General features: G+C 41.8%; 7 protein-coding genes across 10 annotated transcripts in view; 4 read left to right on the top strand and 3 right to left on the bottom strand.

The window, feature by feature from the left end:
* Positions 1 to 1,241: 1,241 nt before the first annotated feature.
* On the bottom strand, positions 1,242 to 3,176 carry LOC116927425 (soluble calcium-activated nucleotidase 1). The gene is made up of 5 exons (XM_032934443.2): positions 2,552 to 3,176; positions 2,276 to 2,489; positions 2,001 to 2,204; positions 1,779 to 1,936; positions 1,242 to 1,705 (listed from the first exon to the last, which is right to left on the bottom strand). The coding sequence occupies exons 1-5, from the start codon at positions 3,014 to 3,016 to the stop codon at positions 1,490 to 1,492; spliced, it is 1,257 nt and encodes a 418-aa protein (XP_032790334.2). The 5' UTR covers positions 3,017 to 3,176; the 3' UTR covers positions 1,242 to 1,489.
* A 215-nt stretch (positions 3,177 to 3,391) lies between these two features.
* Positions 3,392 to 9,787, top strand: LOC116927423 (WD repeat-containing protein 81-like). Its single transcript, XM_045177133.1, has 18 exons — positions 3,392 to 3,607; positions 3,678 to 3,810; positions 3,869 to 4,525; positions 4,596 to 4,764; positions 4,827 to 5,107; positions 5,171 to 5,316; positions 5,372 to 6,272; positions 6,352 to 6,660; positions 6,731 to 7,183; positions 7,248 to 7,659; positions 7,718 to 7,913; positions 7,987 to 8,220; positions 8,293 to 8,426; positions 8,498 to 8,571; positions 8,635 to 8,807; positions 8,874 to 9,003; positions 9,070 to 9,228; positions 9,297 to 9,787. Exons 1-18 carry the CDS (start codon positions 3,498 to 3,500, stop codon positions 9,639 to 9,641), a joined length of 5,016 nt encoding a protein of 1,671 aa, XP_045033068.1. The 5' UTR covers positions 3,392 to 3,497; the 3' UTR covers positions 9,642 to 9,787.
* A 381-nt stretch (positions 9,788 to 10,168) lies between these two features.
* On the top strand, positions 10,169 to 11,049 carry LOC116927427 (rhodanese domain-containing protein CG4456). Its single transcript, XM_032934448.2, has 3 exons — positions 10,169 to 10,413; positions 10,540 to 10,708; positions 10,770 to 11,049. The coding sequence occupies exons 1-3, from the start codon at positions 10,227 to 10,229 to the stop codon at positions 10,828 to 10,830; spliced, it is 417 nt and encodes a 138-aa protein (XP_032790339.2). The 5' UTR covers positions 10,169 to 10,226; the 3' UTR covers positions 10,831 to 11,049.
* Positions 11,036 to 13,444, bottom strand: LOC116927426. Of its 3 annotated transcripts, none has more exons than XM_032934446.2 (3): positions 13,238 to 13,444; positions 11,651 to 12,161; positions 11,036 to 11,580 (listed from the first exon to the last, which is right to left on the bottom strand). In XM_032934446.2, the coding sequence occupies exons 1-3, from the start codon at positions 13,373 to 13,375 to the stop codon at positions 11,288 to 11,290; spliced, it is 942 nt and encodes a 313-aa protein (XP_032790337.2). In that variant the 5' UTR covers positions 13,376 to 13,444; the 3' UTR covers positions 11,036 to 11,287. The 3 variants fall into 3 exon arrangements, with proteins under 3 accessions (XP_032790337.2, XP_032790338.2, XP_032790336.2); XM_032934447.2 differs by lacking the exon at positions 13,238 to 13,444 and adding an exon at positions 12,320 to 12,865; XM_032934445.2 differs by lacking the exon at positions 13,238 to 13,444 and adding an exon at positions 12,549 to 12,865.
* A 677-nt stretch (positions 13,445 to 14,121) lies between these two features.
* On the top strand, positions 14,122 to 18,070 carry LOC116927424 (CCR4-NOT transcription complex subunit 3). 2 transcript variants are annotated; one of them, XM_032934442.2, is made up of 10 exons: positions 14,122 to 14,313; positions 14,551 to 14,783; positions 14,841 to 14,996; positions 15,058 to 15,237; positions 15,309 to 15,432; positions 15,569 to 15,871; positions 15,938 to 16,039; positions 16,111 to 16,763; positions 16,846 to 17,172; positions 17,251 to 18,070. In XM_032934442.2, the coding sequence occupies exons 1-10, from the start codon at positions 14,289 to 14,291 to the stop codon at positions 17,347 to 17,349; spliced, it is 2,202 nt and encodes a 733-aa protein (XP_032790333.2). In that variant the 5' UTR covers positions 14,122 to 14,288; the 3' UTR covers positions 17,350 to 18,070. The 2 variants fall into 2 exon arrangements, with proteins under 2 accessions (XP_032790333.2, XP_032790332.2); XM_032934441.2 differs by having other exon boundaries at positions 14,123 to 14,313; positions 15,309 to 15,444.
* Positions 18,071 to 18,145: 75 nt separating this feature from the next.
* Positions 18,146 to 19,120, bottom strand: LOC116927428 (transmembrane protein 186). Its single transcript, XM_032934449.2, has 2 exons — positions 18,966 to 19,120; positions 18,146 to 18,823 (listed from the first exon to the last, which is right to left on the bottom strand). Exon 2 carries the CDS (start codon positions 18,777 to 18,779, stop codon positions 18,180 to 18,182), a length of 600 nt encoding a protein of 199 aa, XP_032790340.1. The 5' UTR covers positions 18,780 to 18,823; positions 18,966 to 19,120; the 3' UTR covers positions 18,146 to 18,179.
* A 138-nt stretch (positions 19,121 to 19,258) lies between these two features.
* LOC116927429 (vitelline membrane outer layer protein 1 homolog) overlaps positions 19,259 to 20,839 on the top strand; it is a 1,939-nt gene continuing 358 nt past the window's right edge. Inside the window, exons 1-2 of the mRNA XM_045177134.1 lie at positions 19,259 to 20,362; positions 20,566 to 20,839. The exon at positions 20,566 to 20,839 is cut by the window's right edge and continues 358 nt beyond it. Coding sequence (XP_045033069.1) covers positions 20,285 to 20,362; positions 20,566 to 20,839 — 352 coding nt within the window. The 5' untranslated portion in view covers positions 19,259 to 20,284. The remainder of the gene's footprint in view (positions 20,363 to 20,565) is intronic.

Raw genomic sequence — 20,839 nt, 5'->3', positions numbered from 1 at the left:
GAGATATCCCTGCGGTTAACCTTATATAGACGTCCGCAAGTGCCCGATCAATAACAAGAAAACTTTAAACCGTGTTTGCGCGTAGCTTTCCTTCCAGAAAGCGACATGCAATTTGCTGCGCAATTTTATTTTTTCTTTTAACCCGGGGAACTGACAAAAGACCTGGCATGTCAGTCGCATTTGATTTCGACACGATTATACAGCACCATCATCGTTTAAAAACAACAACCACATCTGATCCATTTAAATAGCGATACTTAATTCATTCAAACACTGCCTATACACGTGAAAATATGATGCCTCGCTTAACAGTTGGAAATCATCCGTTGAAAAAAAAAAATGATAATCTATTAAATAATGAAACGAGAGAAATTGATGAGGGAATCCGACCAGATGGAAATGGTCCAAATGACTGGTCATCATACATTGTCCAGGGTGCCAGGGCTATCTATTGGTTGCTCATCCTTTTTTTGGGTGGCAGGTGCTTTCCTTCCCATCAAAGTCCACGATTAGTTGCCTTTTCCGTCCATGAAATAAACAAAACAAAACAAAAACAAGATAAAACGTAACGTCATTTCTATATATCCATGCGTTTTGCCTTTCATTTAGCTGGAAAAGATCAGCATGAAGAATAAGGGACAAGGGTATAAAAGCCATTTGCGAATGAATTCTCAATGCCGTTTGGCTGAGAGAGTCATAGTATCGATTTTTCAGTTCATTTCTTTTGCTGGCAATTCCGTGAGTAGACTCTTGGTCGTGTACATTCTGTGTACCTACAACCGACGTTCTGAGGCGAATGAGAGGATGGAGCAAGGACGGACCATCCAGGCAGAAAGAGCTGGGAACCAAAGAATATTCTGGACGTGCTACTCACGCAACCCCGTTTCATACACTTACGGGTCGCACATGCACATTGGCCACGAGTAACGTGGATAGAGCTCAAAAGCCAAAACAACGCAGATCCAACTGAATAAGAAGAGCCAACGAAGAAATAAGAAATCTACTCAGAAAGAAAACCATGGTGGATGGAGAGGGAAATTGCTTCCGTGTCGTAAGATCGATGAGCCGGACCGAGAATGCAGTCATTTTCTAGGTTGGGCAAATGAATTGGATACCAGCGTTCAAGCGTCTAACAAATGGATAGACGTGAACGGATTTGAATGATTCGAGTTTGGGGATGAAAAAAGAGACCCGCATGAGGGCACGTGCCCACCAACAATGCAAGAATGAATAAAAAAAAATGGTAATTTGGCGTGTATTCCATTTTACAATATCTTACACTTGATTGCATCCTAGGAAATAGGAAAAAACAATAAAAAAAAAAGAAAAAAAAGGAGAAGAGAGGTGTACAGACACGTTGCACGCTAGTCAAATCAGTGACCTCAGGCAGGACGAAGGGAAGGATCTCGATAAAAACAATTGAACAAAGGCCGTCAAAAATGACACAGATGAGAGAAAGAAAAATGGAAGAAAAATGTATAGTCGAAAATTAAATAAACTCAATTCCCTCGTATTTGAAATCACCATCGATTTTGGTCTCTGGCAGTAGGATTTGACCGTCAATGTCAAAGGCCATGATGAAAGAAGCTGTTTTACCTTGATTCTCTTCAGATTTCAGGGCCACAATCAGTTTGTCGTGTGTATTGGGCACAAATTTGAAGCTTGAGAATCCGTGTGTGGGGCTGATGTCACCGATCCTTTTAGCCTAATTGAGCAGAGAGAGAAAAATAGTCATCAATTTGCATCCAGTTGAACTAATAAGAATGATGGAACAATACCTTGATGTCGCTAAACTCCTCGTCAGCGGTGAGCATCAGATTCGTTCCTCGTGATTCATCCAATTTCTCGTCATAACGGTCTTTACTCTCGCGGCGAGGTAGGAAGAACCACCGCTTGTGGACAGAACTCCACGATACGGATTCGTGGATTATGTAGCCTGAGGATAAAAATGAATGTTGTAAAATTAAAAAAAAAAAAAAAAAAGTACGATTTGAATTTACCCGGGAATGAAATGTCTACTGTTTTTGCCAATTTTTCATAGCGCGTATGCCAATCGATATGGGAAACTTCACCTGTTGGGCTAATCTTTTTGATGTACTGCGGGTGATAATTAACCAATTCACCTGTCGGGGTAGTCCACGCTTTACCCAGACCTCCTACATAGAGTGTTTGATCCTTCACAGTTGCCCATTCACTCTTGAATCCTAAAATTATTACAGGGCAGAGATAAAGTTTCTAAAGGCGGGAAAGTCTTATAAAGCGTATTGTGTTTTACCTTTTGCCACGCGTCCATGTCCATCGACTAAAAGTACCCATGGAAATGCGAATTTGGAAGCAATATCTATTTGGTAAATGGTTCCGGTTCTATCGTCAAAACCCAGAAGAGCACCGTTAAAGACTACTAATTCTGACAACTCCATTCCTCTTCCTCCTTGGGCAAGGGAAGTTTTCAATGTTACAAGTTCATCTTTGTCCCATTCCAGAGAAACCTAGTATTGAGAATGTTAGATTAGAATCCATTAAGAATTTTTAAATGTCTTGACAAGTTTACCTTATTATTTTCTACATCAACAAAGAGTGAACCTGTTTTTAAATAACTAATCCATTCATCATTTTTTTTTGAATTGGTGTCTAAGTCAGATATTATGGCAATCTTGTATCTTACACCCTTTTCTGTCCTCACTGGAGTGGTGAAGGGATAAGTCGAGTTATAGGTGTTCAACTTTGGCTCAGGTAAATTATGCTTGTGAAGGTGGTCACTCTCGTAATTGGTTGGAATTCGCTTTTCTAGCATGTACGGGTTATGAGGCTTACTGTGAGAAACTGAATTGTAAAACATGACCAGAGCTATGACGCCAACAGCCAAAACTCCCATAACAAACTGATACTGAAGACGAACAGTGCTATTTCCGATGCGATAGGCTGTCGGAATCTGGATGGCTTGTCTCCAGTCCTGCATTCTGTCGGTTGTCTCGAAGCCTGGTTCAGTAACAGTAAGTTTGCTATATTCTACCATAGCTTTTTAGGATCCATTTAAAATCTAACACTATAACTTGACAAAAAGTACGACCAGGGTAAGCTGGTCCTCTCGAACCAGACACGTTGGCAAAGTGTTTTGACAGTCTCTTTCCACCCACAACGGACAGTCGGACAGATTCTTTTTATGTACACGTGGCGTCTGCTAGATCGTCTGCCGGATCCATGGTGGTACCTCGATTTACCGAATGCAGGAACAAGAATGCCGAGCAGTTTTGTAAAGAATATCCGAATAAAACCAATAAGACCCATTATTATTATTTTTTTGTTCACATTGTTTTTCAACTTTTCATAATTTTGCACGAACGTACACGCACAACTTTGCGTTTCCGTTTACAGATGGCGTGTAAGAAGTATTGTTTACAGTCTATTCTACTGTTTTGCCGTTTTCTCTAACCGATTGCCATTTTTTATTAAATGGTTTCGATCCGGAAACAACAGACAAATCAAATTATCAAATTATGATTGCTATGGATTTACTGAGTGAAAAGTTACGGATTCCTCGCTTGTATATAAGAAAAACACAACTTAAAGACGTTTATATAGCAGCCTTATCGCAACAATGGTGTTTGTAAGTGAAAATTAAAAAAAGCAATGACAGTTCTCATATTAAAGGGAATTTGTTTTGGTTCACTGCTCAGATATATAAAAGAAAATTTAAAGTTGCCAGATGAATTTGAGTATCATTCTACTTATTCCCCAAATGAAGTGCAAGCTTTTCTATGGGACTTGGAATCTCTTCTTGGCCCTGATTGGTTGTTAGTGTATATAAATGTAAGCAAATCTGCCATATCATCAAATGATTTTTTCAAATCCTTATTTTTATTTACAGGTTATTCCAAAATGTAATAATCCAGTCCTATCAATGTCCAATATCAATTCCGATTTGGGTCTAGATGCTAAGGACCTCACCTACTCACAGTACCTACACTATGTGTCTCAAACAAATTTCAAAAACCTCTGGAAAGAATCACAAAAGAAATTTCCAGATGCATACAGGCCTTTTGCCTTAAATAGAGGTCGTCGAAATAATCCTAAAAACTCTAGTTGGCAGGAATCTTTTTGTTCCCTATTATTGCGAGTATTTAGCTGTCCCATTGTTTCTTTGGAAACTGGCACAGTGCTCCATCATAGAAACCAGTCACAGAGCTGTTTTCTACAAGCAATTGGCATCTTTGAGTGTTCTTCCAACTTTATTGTAATCACAGAACATATTCCTCATAGTGTGCACCAGTGCCTCAGTCTCAGTCCAGCTCTCTTAAATTCAAATAGTGTGAAGCCCATGTTTTTACTGTTCCAAACATTGTATGCCATCAAGGAAATGCATGATCGATCGCTTTTCATAGAGGGGGTGTCATGGCAACAATTTTTCATCAACGAGAGCTTAAGTCTTAAAGTACTTCCGGCACTCGCCTCTAGTTTGATTCCCTTAGAACCCATTCAGCCAATAAAACATGAGCCTAGTCTGCAAGAATTGACAACTTCATGGGTAAACTTGACTTCTGCATCAAATCAATTATTGTTAATGTTTTGTTTAAAATTTTCTTTAATCCTTATAGGTACGAGGTTGTTTGTCTAATTACGATTATCTGATGGCTTTGAATGATCTCGCCGGTCGCCAGATTGATAATCCTTTCAACCATCCAGTTTTGCCTTGGATCTCAGACCTCAGTTCCCCCTTTGGCAATTGGAGAGATCTGGCCAAATCAAAGTTTCGGCTGAATAAAGGCACTGTCATGTGGACTGTGTTTTCAACTCAGTACATTGCAATTAAGAAAATGTTTTTGTAGGTGATAGACAGCTTGATCTGACGTTTGATCCGACAACGTTTGAATCACTAGAAGGGAAAGAAGACGTATTAACGACCCAAGTTCCTCACCACGTGACCGATGTGCTTTCCGAAATCACTTATTATGTTTACGTGGCAAGACAAACGGTACGGTCAGTTCTTTGTCGTTACGTAAGACCAAATTGGAATCCTCTAGAATATCCTTCGTCTATTGAACGGATGCAACAATGGACACCAGATGAGTGTATTCCACAATTTTTCTCTGATCCCAGTGTCTTTAAGGTATTTTTTAAGTTAACATGTTCATTAACCATAAAAATGAATAAATCATATTATTTATTTCAGTCGATTCACGATGATTTACCGGACTTGAATTATCCATCTTGGGCTTCGAGTGCCGAGGACTTCATCACAAAACATAGGAATGCACTGGAAAGCCCATATGTTTCTGAAAGACTTCACCAGTGGATTGACTTGACTTTTGGCTTCAGGTTGCTTGTTATTTATGCTAACGTAAGTTTTCTTTCATAATTACCGCGATTTTAGGCTGTCAGGATCCGCTGCTGTTAAGGCTAAAAATGTCCATCTCAGTTTGGTTGACGGACATGTAAATCTAAGTACTCGAGGTGTCATCCAACTATTTAGCCAGCCTCATCCTCGAAAGCTGCTACCATCTCCCTACGTCGGAAGGAGCCCTCCCCGCTTACCTCCGGCTGAAGAGCAATTATGCTTGCCACTTGACTATAATCCTGTTGGATTGTTGAGGCAGTTGGAGACTCTCAGCCACTTCCACGGCCCAACTCAAGTCGATTCACATGATTTAGCCGCTGTTACAATAGCGGGTCGACGCCAACGTGACCTCCAGTGGTTAGTGACGCTAGCTGTGGAACTTTTCATTCCCGAACGCTTCCGTCTCTTGCGGCAGAATGCAACACTCGAGGAAAGATGGCAGATATGTCAAGATATAATACGTTTTGATCGACATCTTGTGCCACGTTGTCTACGAGCCTTCATACAGACTGTCTTTCACAATGAAACTGTGACTGCTCAAGGCCTTCCTCCTCCGTCCGCTCATCAACTTCTCCAGCCAATGGTTTCTCTTATTCCGTTCCCCAGCGAGTTTCCAGCAGTGCTGAGAGCCACCCGTAGGTTGAGACAACTCTTCGAGAACGAGAATATGGATTTCTCCGAGGCCGGCAAAATTATTTCAAGCTTTTCAAATTTATCAAGCATCTCTCTCTTGATTCCGTTTGTTAAAGCGCTGCTATTGAAGAGTTCCACGGCCTTCCGGGCAGCTCTTTATCTGTTAGATCCAATCGCCACCGCCTTAGGACCTTACGAAACTGCCAAAGAGTTCCTTCACATTATCCTGAAGATCATGGGACCAGAGCAACCTTCGGCTCCACTAGTATTTTTGTATCATAAAAGGTTTTTGTTGATGCTTCAGGTAAAACAGAAGGAAAAATCAAGACCAAACAAAGAATTTCATTGCAATCCGAATATAATCCATTTGGTGTTTGATACAGGTCAGATTAGGTCTACGCTGCTTTCTGCAGAACATTTCCTTACTTGTAGTCGAAGGTGTAGGAGGCTGTTACAACGCCGATGGGGTCACCGCTGTCCAACAGCTTCTTGTTGCTCCTTCCACCTTATCTCTGTCGTCGAGTTTGGACCGACTTAAATTGGGAAAAGAACAGGAACAGGAAAGTGAAAGTGAATTAGAAACAGGCGATGTTTTCACCTTTGAAGTCGGCGAAGAAGCTGCACTTCTAGAACAATCCAGTGGAGAAGATACTGGAACAATTTCTGGAACACCATCTCGCAATAGCGTTAAAGTGAGCTTATCTGATCATAATTCTAGCCTGAATTCAACATCCCGGTGTTATGACGATTTCTCTTGTGCAGTACTCACAGGCTAACGCTGCGTATCCAGTCCGCGATATCTACGATCTTGACGGATGCACCGTATCGCAAGTCAGCGTTGACAGCTTATTGTGGCAAGCACACCGACTTGGGCCAGTATTGACGGCGCGACATTTAACTCGTAACTTGTTGCGAATGATTGCTTTATGCTACGCTGAGGGAAATAGTCTGAACTTGGCGGATTCTAGTCAAGAATCAAGCCCATTCCAAATATCCGGAGCGCTTCTTCAAGGCGATTTCAATGCCAATCGCATTTTAGGATGTCTCGCGTCCATTGCCGGTCTTTATGGAGAGCAGTTTGTGATGCTGCAATACTTCCCCCATGCAGCTGAAGTCGTCAGTCGTTGCATTGGTTCTGGAACTATTTCAGTTATGCTGGAGGGTGGCCTCATTGGGTCCTGTTCCTTAATCTTGGCCTGCATCCCGTGTCTGCAGGTACTATAATTAAATCTTACCACAAGCAAACTGTTTTCCATCGTACCATTTCATTGTGGAGTAGGATAGCAACTTCATGCTGTGTCTTCGGGAAGTTCTTTTGCGTCAGCTCTTGGACCCTATTGTTTGTACAGTGACTTCAAGTGAGCAGATATTTGCCAGAGGTGGCGCTGCCCGTTCTGCCTTGGCAATCAAACTCCTAGATTGTCTCTGCGCAGTCGCCATCCGCATAGGATCAGATGCTGCTGGGGAAATCATCTCCGAACCTGCCCTTAAACTTCTTAAGAGCTTCAATCGAGTTGGTAAAGTTGCCAGTAGTTCTTCGATCAGCCGAACACATACGGTGAAAGGAAGACCGGATTATATGTGTCATCAGAGAAGATTGAGCAACACGTTAAGACAGGCACAGGCCGCTGCAGAGATTGAGGCTGCCAGTCCACCACCTTCTAACACAATTACCCGCCCAGCAGCCAATGGTATAAGCAACAAAGAAGGGTTTTATAAGAATTGAGTCACATTTGAAGTTTATTACAGAAGCCCTGTCGTTGGCAGAGATGGCAGCCACTTTTACCGACCATTTTGCTTTCCAATTATTAACGGCTTTGAATCTTATTCTCGGTGTTCGTCACGTTCAGTCGTTGGTCGAACAGGGAGGCCAAGCTGCCCAGGCCTGTGCTACTCAATACGCTTCGACCAAAGATACACTTGAAGCGGACTCTGAATTGGCCAGGTGAAAACAGATGAAAATTACAGCTTTCGTCATTTTAAATGCTTTTTTGTTTTGTTTTTGTTTTAACTACCAGCCAAAGGAGAACTAGCGTATTCTCGGGATTGCGTGTAAACCGGAGTTTCTCCAGTGAAGCCGAAACAACTGCCGGAAGTAGTTATGGTAGTCGTATATCTGTTGTAGGCAATAGGATACAATTATTCGCAGAGGAAGAGCCAGTTTTGGAAACCACGACGGAACAGTGCGATTCGCGGCCTACATTAGAAGAAGCGCAAGAGATGCTTAGCTACAGAAAAACGGATAGCGCCAGGTCTGAACATTCTCGCAGTTTCACTTGAAAGCACCACAGTGTGTGAGTTAAGAATTACCTCTTGATGTTCAGACATTTACGTGGAAATTGGCTGGCATATTGGGAACATGAAGCCGGACGAGCTGACCGTGATACACGGTTCAATTTTAAGCAAATTCGGCTGCTACAGTTAAACGGTCACTCAGCTGGTATTCGTACTATTCACGGTAAGGTTTAATTTTTTAAGTCTACAAGCTGGTATTTTTATGTTTGATGAATTTTATTGGTTTTGTCTCAGTTATGGATTCGGAGATTGGTATGCTGACCGCTGGAAGAGACAAAACGGCCCGAGTATGGAGCCTACATAGTCAGGTGGTGATAATATCAGAAGGTGTCGGCGAAACTAATGGCTCATTCTTTAAAACTTAAAACTAGGGGGACGGAAACAATTGCGTGTCGGCCAGTTATGTCTACCAACAGCACCGTAAACCTCTTTTAGGTGTGTGTTTTATCGACACAGCGCGATTGGCCGCTTCCTGTGATGGCGCTGTACATTTGTGGGATCCTTTCGTTGGTACTTCTGTTAGACAGCTGGATGCATCTTCCAGGTTTCTTTTACATTATAGTGTATTACTGTGTTAAACGCAATATAACATGTTAGGTTTTTGTTGCAGTTGCAAATTTCCGACAGTAACTGCCATGAAGGCTTTGCCTGCCCAAACTGTCCTTGTAACGGCCACAGCCGAAGGTACGCTCAGAATGCTCGACACCAGGTCTCCGTCAACATACCAACAGGAACTGAGGGTACAGTACTACAGTCCGTTATCAAATCTCTCATGTATTTGAAAGTGTACTTTCGTGTGGGTTTAGATCTCACCCGTGGCTGCTGGGCTAGTCCGATGCCTCGCAACTGGCTCCAATGGCTACTGGGTAGCTGCTGGCCATTCTTCGGGAATTTTGTCGCTGATGGACACGCGAACAGGGATGTTACTTGCAAGTTGGAAGGGTCACGAAGGTGAAGTGCTTCAGGTAAAACCTTGCTTCAATGAATTCTGAAAGAAGATAAGTTCGACACGCTGTCGTTTTTATTCGTTCAGGTGAATGGTTGGACCTCGCCAAACGGTTCCCAACACTTGATAAGTAGTTCTCTAGATCAAAGCATCTCAGTCTGGTCGGCCGATGATGGCAAACTTAAATTTAACTTTCGCGGTACGTCTGAACCAGTACATTGCTTGTGCACGACTGGTGGGGGAGAGCTGGTGACTGGCACAACGGCCAACCGCATCGGAGTGTATACGTCGTTGACAAGCAACGCCAACTTCTCCTCTACCAAGCTGCGCTCCGATACGTTTAAAGGAGTCTTAACCGCTATGGCAGTTGTTCCACTCAATCGAATGCTACTCTTGGGATCCGACTCCGGTGTCGTCAGTTTGCTCTGCTGATAATCAGAAATTCGGGCATGTAACTCGATGATTCATTGTGATACGGATGGAAACAAATTATTCGTGTTTTGACTTTATCTTGAAATCTCGTAATCTTATACATTCATCTGAAATCTAATTGACGTAATAGACAATCTATCAGATTACATATTTAATAAATATATAACTGTTTGTTTCTCGCAAACAAACAAACCCAAGTCATTCAAGGATCCTTTTATGACTGTTTAGAAACCTTGGCTTCTGGGCTGGGTTGCAAAACCCATCGGGTAAGTAAAGGTTCTTCTGTGGCGCTGATTCTCGAAGGTTCATAACCGACGGTAATTAGAGAGACTACAAAGTAAATGCGCGAACCCCTGCGTAACCTATACTATATAATAATATGACGTTATGCACGTGTCCTATCCGTCTTTTTTAACTTTTGTAATCACATTTCACAGTTTAGCATGGGGCGCCGAATGGACTAAACGATTACAGAGTCTAAAATGCGAAACGATAACATTTGTTCCCGCAGAGAGTTTCCCATTTTAGTCTAAAAAATGTTTCGCCATCGCAGTTAAAAAACTTGTCTGAGATTCTCTGACTCCCATGAACTGTTTAATAATTTCAGTTCTTTTTTTTGTAATAATTGCAATGGGCGCTGCGGAGGTTAAAGAGGTAAAGTTTGAAGAGCTGCGCGATGGATTGAACAACAATAGCCTTGTTTATTTAGATGTACGCAATAGAGATGAACTTCGTACTGATGGAAAAGTGGTTGGTAGTGTAGTGGTTCCCTGTACGTATTATGTTACAACTATTTACGAAAAGAATGATTATTATTATTTTTTGTTATTCTCATTTGTTAAACTGTCAAACCAATTGGCTTACTTTGAATTTTTTTCTGTAATGTCTAATACTCCAGTGCCAGAAGTGGAACATGCATTCAATTTAGAAGATGCAGAATTCCTGGACAAGTATGGTTTCTCCAAACCAGCTAGAGATGCCACAAATGTAGTGGTTGGCTGCAGATCAGGACGTAGGGCTGTCACAGCCATTGGAACTCTTGAAAAGCTTGGATATACCACATTGAGGTAAAAGTCTTTGTAAACTATAACCACTTAGGGCTATCTATAAAGAATTCATCATCTATAGGATCTACAAGGGAAGCTTTCTGGATTGGCAGGCTAAAGGTGGACCCATTACGAAAGAATAACTGCCATGGTTACCTGGACCAGACCCTTAGTTGTTTGTCACCTTTTATGGTTACAAGTAGACCTATATTATATGCTGCCCTCTTCTGTGCCTTATTAGTCATTGCTCAACAGGTTTGTTATCAACCCATCATTCCATAACAATGACCTTGCTTTTCTTATTACTTTAGTTGTCTTATGGTGCTGGAAAATAAAAATAAGCATACACACATTAAAAAATGTTTCTGCGAAACTCGGCATTTGTAAGTACGAAAAGAACATTTCTTTGGCATTTATGGATGCACATTAAGTAATTGACTTGAATGCAAAACATCAAACGACATATAAGGTGAGTATGATAAGCGAGATTCTTGTGGTTATGAGTTTTAACAAACAGTCAACCCCACACGTGTGCATAACCATAAAAATTATGATTTTTCAGTGACCGGTTGGCAATTTTTCGTGCGGTTAAATTAATGATTAGCTTTTATTTTCATGCGTAGCTAGGGACGAAGGATTCAGCGCCAACTCCGAGTTCGAAGCATCCCGCAATTTTCTCCAATTTCCGGTGAAGTCTACTGGACGGCTTGCATCGGCTGGCTTGGATATACACTCGCTTTCAATTACGGCTATCGTCATATTCCTAGTAGAGGTATGTTCGGCCGATTCAATATCGATCAAGGGAACATTTTCTCCCGATAACACCGGACTTCCCTCTGGTGATAAGTCTGTGCCAGCTGTAACACTACTTTTCATCATACCAGAATCGCAACCTACCCAATCAAAAAGCACATTAAGCAGGTTTTGGGAACAGAATATCATTTATCTAAAGGATTTACTTACTTGGATCAATCCGTATGGACGGAATTCCTGGGGGTCCCTCAGCAGACTTGTACTGAATAGAACGGACGGCAACAGCCTGCTGGACAGTGACCACTTTTGCTAATTGGTCTCTAATATAAAATTGGGTGGTAGCCTTTTTTCTTCCGTTAACGCAACAAATTCCGATACGAATGATAACAACTGCCAAACCAGTACCACATAAGATGGGACCCATGAGACGTAAATAGCTGGTCCGGAAACCCTTTTCACCAAGCCCGACGAAGCTAACTATGGTGCCCGTTAACAGAACGGTTAAACCGAACCATAAAAGCGTATCGAAATTATTTGATTGTCCTGCAGCAATATAGCTTTTCCGAAACACTGTAGCATTAAGTGAAGTTGCGATTTTTTGCTTATTTCGCCACTTTTGGTAGGCTTTATCGGCCATCTGTCGGTGATCCACATTGCTCGCCCTTCCTTCCGTTCCCGACACATCGGAAGTAACATCCCATCCTTGACACGATCTGCGAGGCTGTCAAAAAAAAAGGAAAGAAAACTCTTGTAATCTTCCGTAACCTCGGTAACCCACTGAGGTGATTGCAACAGCTAACATGGCTAGTTCTCAAACTGCTAATCCGATGTATAGATTCTTCGAATAGGTGGTTAACGATCGATACTTTGTCTTTTTACCTTGGATCGAGAAGGGAAGAAGTTCATTTTTTATTCAATCAAGCCTCGATCGATAACGTGATGGGCATGGATGACGATGCTGGGAGGAGAGGAGAGTCCCCACATGCGAATGGGACGCGACATTATTGCAGGTTTTATTGGGAAATGTGGGATGTTACACGAGGCTTTTCGAATGACCTATAATTTGTGTCGAGGTACGGCAGTGAAAGAAATTCAATTTTCCATATACCGATCTGTTAGGTTCGACGATGCGGACGCTTGTTACTCTATCCAATGGTGGCTTCAAGCCCAGCTGTTGCTGTTGCTGATCCAGCAACAATTTCTTCTTTTTTGCCTGTTTAAGCCGGAGTGCGACAGCGTGAACTCCAGATGCCATGGTCCCTTTAAAATTTTGAAGTCTCGGCCAACAAGCTTCAATGAATTTGGGTAGTTTTGGGAGGAAAGACAAACAAACTCCTGAAAACACATCAGTTCTACACACTACAAAACTGGAATGAAGAGCTGAGCTTGATCGCGACAACACAACAGTCGATGTCTCAATGTGGCCATCTGGTGTCGTGAATTCGCACATCTGGCATCGATCCTTCCTGTGATCACGTCATTGCGGGCGGGAACGTATACACAGATAAGCAGTGAATAAAAAAGGAAGTTATTTCGAGTTTTCAACGATGGGTTTCCGTGAACAGATTCTATTCTGTTGCTTTAAGACAAGCCAGAAATAACTTGATGATAGTAAAGTACATGGGCGCCTGCGATTTCTTTAAGAGGTTTATCGATAAATCATATCGCGTATTTTCATGAAAATCGAGCGCTTCTTTGTGTAAAATCATCGCGTTTCATTTCTTAGCGCATGCCCAATTTGACTAACATGGATTAACGTGTATTAATGATAATTTCGGAAATAGAAACAATTCAAACCTGATGCGTGAGGCGATCCGAATAAACGTGCAGAGTGGTATTTTGTGGAATATGTTGGATTTTTGCTAAGGTAGCCCGCTGTTTTTCTTGACGTTTGCGTTCAATAACGCGTAAAATTGCAGCAGCTTGACTGGCCATAATATGTATAGCTTTAAAGATCAACTAAAGAGAGCGAATAGCAGAGCCCGTCAATCGCGACACACTTTTCACGCAGTAATGATCCCTTTTCACCAAGCGCACTGGGAACCGTTCCGAGTTAAGGTAGCTGTTACACTCTGGAACACGCCTCCTGTAATATAGTAATGGTACTTGGAATTAATCTGACAATTCGAGTCATTTCATTTTTTTTAAATGTCCATTGGAGAAATATGTTTCCAACAACTGTCATGCTAAAGAATTTTACGAAATTGAATGGAAGAAGTTTGTCTGAAAAATCGAAATGCCTAGCACAACAATAAGTGTTGATCTATCGATCAACCATGCTTAGTATTTAGGTGACCTGCTGGTGTTATGAAAAATTCTCACGCGAAGACAGGGATCACCTTCAACAATGTTGTATGCCATGTCGTTGTCGCGATACATAGAGCGAGAATATAAACAAAAGCAGGCAAACAAAACATGCAGTGAACCCTAGAAGGCCATGATTACTCCAACAACCGTTATTTTTTGATTTTTTGACTTATATTACCTTTTGTAACAGTCTAATATTAACACTGAAGACCATTATGTATTAAACTTGTTTAAAAAACTCTTTTACATCAAGTAAAACTAAAGAAAAACGTTATCATTCCAATGAATGTACCGAATCCAGTTCATGCACGTAAAAATGGGTTTCAAAATTGCAGAGGAAAGGCGCTGTTAACAGCGCCATTCGGCCGATTTTTCTGGCAAGCGGACGGCAGACATCTTGGGTAAGCGTTTAAAGCACTATACAACAACGCTGTCGTCGTTGAAAGGAAAAATATCGCAAACGGATCGCTTTGTCCTTTGCAAATTGTTACGGAGCTGGTGAAAATATGTATGTTGAATTCTTGGTTGTGGTCAGATAGTTATGGCAGCAACGAGAAAATTGCAAGGTAACTATCGGTTGTTGATTCATCTGGACATACTAGTACAATAAGAAACTCATCCGACGTTTTTAGACGTCTGTTTTATCCCTTGTTTGGCGGTTATTTTACCGTCATATCAAAACAAACGCACAGATATGGTGTTTTTTTCTTCAGCGAATGAAAACTCTCGACTTTTACCTCAGAACTTTTTATTAACAATCATAGACCTTTACTTATGACTTGTTTACATGTTCTCTTCTTCAGGTGAAATTGACCGCTGTTTGAAAAAAGTAACAGAAGGTGTTGAGCTATTTGAGGACATTTGGCAAAAGGTTCACAATGCAGCAAATAGCAATCAAAAAGAAAAGTATGAAACTGATCTTAAGAAGGAGATCAAAAAGCTTCAAAGGCTTCGAGACCAGATCAAATCCTGGATCCAGTCTGCTGAGATCAAAGACAAAAGCCAGCTTGTGGAAAACAGAAAGCTCATTGAAACTGTAAGTCTTTTCCACTGATTCTGATAGCAAGATCTTCAATCCAGATGTTTCATTTAGCAAATGGAGAGGTTCAAAATTGTTGAACGAGAAACAAAGACGAAAGCATATTCCAAGGAAGGCCTGGGTGCAGCTCAAAAATTGGATCCTGCCCAGAAAGAAAGAGAAGACATTAGTCAGTGGCTTAATACTTCCATCGAAAACCTCAACATTCAAGTAATAAGAAGATTTGGTAGTAGCTTTCTTTGTTTCTAACATGCTTGTGTTTTCATAACAGATTGACCAGTTTGAATGTGAGATTGAGTCTCTGTTAGCAGCCAAGAAGAAAAAATTGGACAAAGACAAGCAAGAACGATTAGACAAGCTTAAGGAATTTCTGGAAAGGCATCGATTTCACATACGCAAACTGGAAACTCTATTGCGAATGCTAGACAATTTGACAGTTGAAGTCAGCCAGGTAAATTTCATAAACATTTTAATCAGTTAGTGATCCTAATAGTTAAAAGTTTCACTTTTGCATTCATATAGATCAAGAAAATCAAGGATGACATTGAGTATTACATTGAAGCTGCCTCGACGGACCCGGATTTCGAAGAGAATACGTACCTTTATGATGATATCAATTTCTTGGACGAATTTGCGGATGTTGTCGGTACAGTTGGAGGTAATTTTTGGTCTACTTTTGTGTCTTTTTCACATTGGCTGTTCTTTAATGAACCTAAAGTGGAGCATATCTGAAGTTTAGTAATTTACCAGACAACGTCGTTTTTATTTATTTTTTTTTTTAGGTGATGGAAGTCACGAAGAAGGCAGTCCTTCTTCACCAGGTACTGCTCCATCACCAACGTCATCTCCTGCCATGAACCACCAAGGCTCAGGAACCAATACTACTCCATCTAGTACGGGGACGGGGGCACCAGCAACAACCCCAAATGATGCGGACGAGAGACAGAAACGGACGCATCGGTCTTCTACGGATGATTCACATCCACCCAAAACGCCCTCACAGGTTGCACCTGTTAAACCTGCCCCTATCAAAGCGCCGACGAAAACTGTCCTTACCACACCAATCAAATCCTCGGCAGCGGCAGGTTAGAATGATGAAATTTAGCCTGCCTATGTTAAAGTGTTATTAACCGGTTTGGACACGCCTCCAGTATCTCATTCGACACCGAACAACAGCTCACCGAGTTCAGGATCGACAATGTCCAACCACATTTCGACACCCTCGACCCCTCAAGTGAATGGCGCTGCATTAGGTAAGGAAAAAGCAAAACGTCGTTATAAAATTTTTTTCTTTTAAGACCACTATTGTTTTTTGTTTTGACAGCTTACAGCGTCGTGACAAGAGAAGATGGTATCCAGTCTCTATCGCTCGGCAATTCCAATAACAGTTCAGGCCACGCCGATTCGTCACCCATCTCGCAGCAACAATCACCAGCGGTGACATCTACGGCGCAAGCTCCTGCGCCACCACAACCCCAACAGCAGCAACCGACGGCGGTTCCTGTCGTGGTCCCGTCCAAGTTGATTTCGTCTACTTCGGTCGATTCGACTGGAACAGTGGCATCGTCAATTAGCACCGCACCGTCCCCTCTTCCTTCTGCTGCCACGCCACCTTCTAGTTCTGCTGCCACATCTTCCCTACCCTTAGTCAACGGCCCCTCGAACAAATCAGGAGCCGAGTCTATCTCATTGCGAGCTATGGCGCAGCATGCGGTGGACCAGCAGGTCATCCAGCCAGCCGCTCCAACCAGTGATCCAACGGCAAACCTTCTTTACTCGGAAAATAACACCAATAATAACAACAACAACAACCCTGGTGTTGTTGGTAGTGGTAGAACAGTAGGGACAACTTCTGGACAGCTTTCTGTGCCCAGCAGCCTAGTTCCGCAGCCGCCCGCGCCCACAGGCGAAGCTCACATTCCGCCTTTGCTCGGTGTCGCCCCACTCGGCCCAGTGGCGCTCAGTAAAGAACAGCAGGTGCGCCTATTTCCTTAATGGATCTCATCAATGCCACCAAGATCGATCCGAATTAAAGAGTGCTTCTTTGTGCGATTTTCAGATTCAGCACCAGTCGCTGGAAGCCGCATTTTATCACATGCCGCACCCATCAGACTCCGAACGTTTGCGGCATTACCTCCCGAGATCACCTTACATGACGCCACCTTACTATCCACAATCGGTACCCTTGGCTTCTGATTCGCTGGATTTTTTCCATCGGCTCTCGACGGAGACGCTCTTCTTCATTTTTTACTACCTGGAAGGGACTAAAGCCCAATACCTGGCCGCTAAGGCACTGAAGAAGCAATCCTGGAGGTTTCATACCAAATACATGATGTGGTTCCAAAGGCACGAAGAACCTAAGACTATTACCGAGGAGTATGAACAGGTATTTCATTTTCATTTCATCGATGATCCTGCATATACGGCTATTCTTTATCATTTGATTGTTTTCTGTTGATTACAGGGCACTTATATCTACTTTGACTACGAAAAGTGGGGCCAGAGAAAGAAGGAAGGCTTCACGTTCGAGTACAGATTTCTCGAAGATCGAGATCTCAACTAGCCTAGCCTTGAGACACGCGTTCATTGACAAAGCTAAATGCACGAAGGGAATGAAGACAAAACCAGAGAAAAAATCGGCGACTTGTGAGCGATAATGGGGAAAAGAAATTAACATCGATGGCTAACGTTCTGATTGGGTGTGTGTGTGTGTGTGTTTAAACCGTATGTATATCTCAGTGGAACAATGGAGCGAAACAAAGTTGCGTTGGAAAAAAAAAAAAGAAAAAGAAAAACGACGAAAATTGAAGGCGACCTCATCTCTCTAAAGTCTAAACACAGTTAAGGAAGCAGCAAAGAGTTTGATGCATTGTGATGCGAATCCTGTTGCGACTTTGCCACCAGACGACTCCATCTCCCTCCGTTAATAGCCCAGTTTCTTTTCAATTCCTCCCTACATATTTTGTTGGGCCCAAACTCACGATAAAATCATCAGCGAAAAAATCCGAGAGCTAAGGACTGTCAACTTACAACCGTTTTTATTTCGATTTTTTTTTTCCTTTACTCAATTATTTCTGTGGTGAAGTTTGTTAAAAAAAGTTTTTTTTTTTCTTGAATATCCTTCCGTCGGGCGTGGCTTTGGCCTTTTTTGCCGGGGTGGTAGTACCGGAAAAAGTTCCGGCTCACCTGCCTCACCCTCCTCCGAGTCACGTGACGCAACAACAGCAGCAGCAATGTGAATTGATATAAAAAGGAAAAAAATACATTGCCTATTTCTTTGTGTACAATGTACATTTTAAGTTGAAATTCAGTTTTTGAATTTTGACAGAATTGGGAAAAAGTTTTACAAATGGACCGAATCGATAGCCTACACAATTGTTTATTTGATAGATATCACTGCCTATTCATGTCCTCACCGATAACACGCTGAAACAAATCTTTGTCTAGAATTCGACCGTATTTTACACTCAAGTACAAATTAGGGGTCGATTTGTCAACAAATTTTAATTTTACGAAGGCATCAGATATATTTTCACCGATATCAGACGGAGGAACGATATCGTTGATGGACCTTATAATTTCTTTTCGGTTTCCCCAAAAATTTAAATGAGCAATTCGTACTTCATCTGTTGCGGGATTAACATATAGAATTCCAATTAATTTGCGGAAAAATTCGCCCATGATACTGAGCATTGTTAGGGAAACTGTACAAACAGTTAAAGGAAAAAAAAGATCAGCTTGTGTTGCAACTGATGCTCCGGTGAGACACAAAACTACAGCAGTTTGGTACAATTTTAGCCTGCATAGTACCCTGGCATGAACTATATAAGGTAATTTATAGACTGGTTTGAAATTCTTGAGTTCCTCAGAAGTTCTGGTTGTTGGCTGGCTGGTAGAGTATTGTGCTGTGTGTGTGACATGTCTGAAGAGAGTTTGGTTTCTAGCTGTTCGGTGTACCAGTGCCAGTAGGGAGTTGCCCCTGATCACCGACATATTTTCCCTCCGCAGCTCAGCCAAAGAGTCTGATATTTATAACCCTATAAAATATTTGCAGAAAAAAAAAGAAGACAATATCTTTAAGACAGTTTTGAAAAAACCCGTTTGTTTATCCTCGTCTGGAAATGCAAAAGTTTCATCTATTTACTACAGACAAAGTGAAACGATTTAAAAAATACTTACGGGCTTTACAATTACTTGTTTCTTTTTCTTTTGTTTTTACAGACAGCCGAATATGTCAATATTTCCCACTAACTATGACTGTTTCTTTTGACAAGTTCTTTTGTTTTGTTACTTTGAAGCAGACGAAGTTTCTAATATTGGGTGAAGAATTCCGAACGCACCGCAGCACCAGAGAAGATGGAATTTCCTTCTTTTCTGTCTGAAACCGTGAAACGCACCGAATGCAAACAGCATATTATCCCTAAAGTTTTACTGGAGATCTATTAGTCTTTATTCAGTGATTTCATATCACGGACAATTTTGTCATTGATCAGAAATTTTTTTTTCATGGGACTTAATTTTGATGGGATTTTTTAATGGGCGCCTCTAATTTTGGCGCGCTAGGAGGAGATAGAAGAGGGCGAAGAAGAAAGGGTAAAGGGCGGGAAGACAATGCAAGGAAAAGGGCCAAAGGGGACAAGTAGGTCAGCAGCTCTGTAGAAAAAGAAAAAGACGAGCGAAGACGAAGGTTGCATGAATGCCAGCTCCGATTTACTTTCATTTCTTAACCCTCCGTTCTACGACATTACAATTGTTCGCGGCCATCCAACCATTCTCTCATTCCTTAACAGCACAGCGAATTCAAGGGATTGAAAATGAGGCAGGCAACAAACAGTTTGCTGGTATATCGAAAAGACAATGGTTAAACTGAATAACCTAAGCGTTTTCGTTATCCTAGATTAGATATTTGGCTCCAAGCTTTTTCAGTTTGAAGAATTCAGTAAGACTAAACAAATATGTCGATGCAAGCTGTCCATTTTTTTTTAAATACGAAAACAAGGATGCAATCCTTCCTACGTGTTAAGTATGGGAGCATTAGTCCACCATTTGCCATCATTCATTTGTTCTTGATATTGTCGAGGTGAGTATGACGGCATGCTTGTTTGAATAAAGCTTGACCAACAGCGCCGAACTCAATAACGCTCGTCAACAAGATAATCATACGACACTTTGACTGGTGTGGTGATACCGATAGCTCGAAAAACAAAACAAACAACCGGGAGGATTGAGTACGCAGCAGGCGTTAAAGCCGAGCAACCAAAGGCATAGTAGGTGATAGAACACCACCCCCCCATAAAACGTGCACAACAAACTACTTGAAAATAAAATCTAAGCTGACATAGACATTCTTGCAAGCTTGATTAGGTATGTAATGTACGTACCAATTGTCAATCAACTGATTAAGGCAAGCCTGCAGATTGCGCTACTCCGTATAAATAAGACATCACTACAGAAGCCAAAGGTGTCCTGAAAAACAGTCCTGACGAAACGAACTGAAGATGGCTTCTCTCCTGTTTTCTGTATCGCTCATGGTGAGCGCTCTTGTTTTCGGCCTTGTCGACAGTCAAATTATTTCGGTAAGTTTCATTTTATTTCTTATTGCCACTTTCGTAAACTTATATAAAATTTCATGCTTTCGTTTATCCATTGTAATAACTTAACGGTTGCGGATCGGCCATGCAACTATATGCTTTCGTACCTTCAATTGCAATAATTTCATGAAATTCGCCATTTATTACGATTGAAAAAATAAAATAAAATCCACCTTGTACGACGACAGGTAACAAATGGAGAAGTTGAAGGAGAATGGGGCACGATGGATACGTGTCCCGGGGGATCACGGGCCGTCTACTACGCCACCCGTAACGATCCTAACCAGGGAACGGACTTTACTTCACTTAATGCGATTCAATTAACTTGCGACAACGGTGGCGGAAGCATCATTACTTCGACCGAAGGCCTTGTTGGACAACTGGGTCCAGGCCGCGGATGCGCTGCAGGAGCGTTTCTTTCTGCCTTTCAATTGAAAGTTCAGCCGAACGGGGTTGATGCCG

This window comes from Daphnia magna, linkage group LG7, assembly GCF_020631705.1.
Source record: "Daphnia magna isolate NIES linkage group LG7, ASM2063170v1.1, whole genome shotgun sequence".
Taxonomy (NCBI): Eukaryota; Metazoa; Arthropoda; class Branchiopoda; order Diplostraca; family Daphniidae; genus Daphnia; species Daphnia magna.
This window is presented reverse-complemented; position numbering and strand designations above follow the sequence as displayed.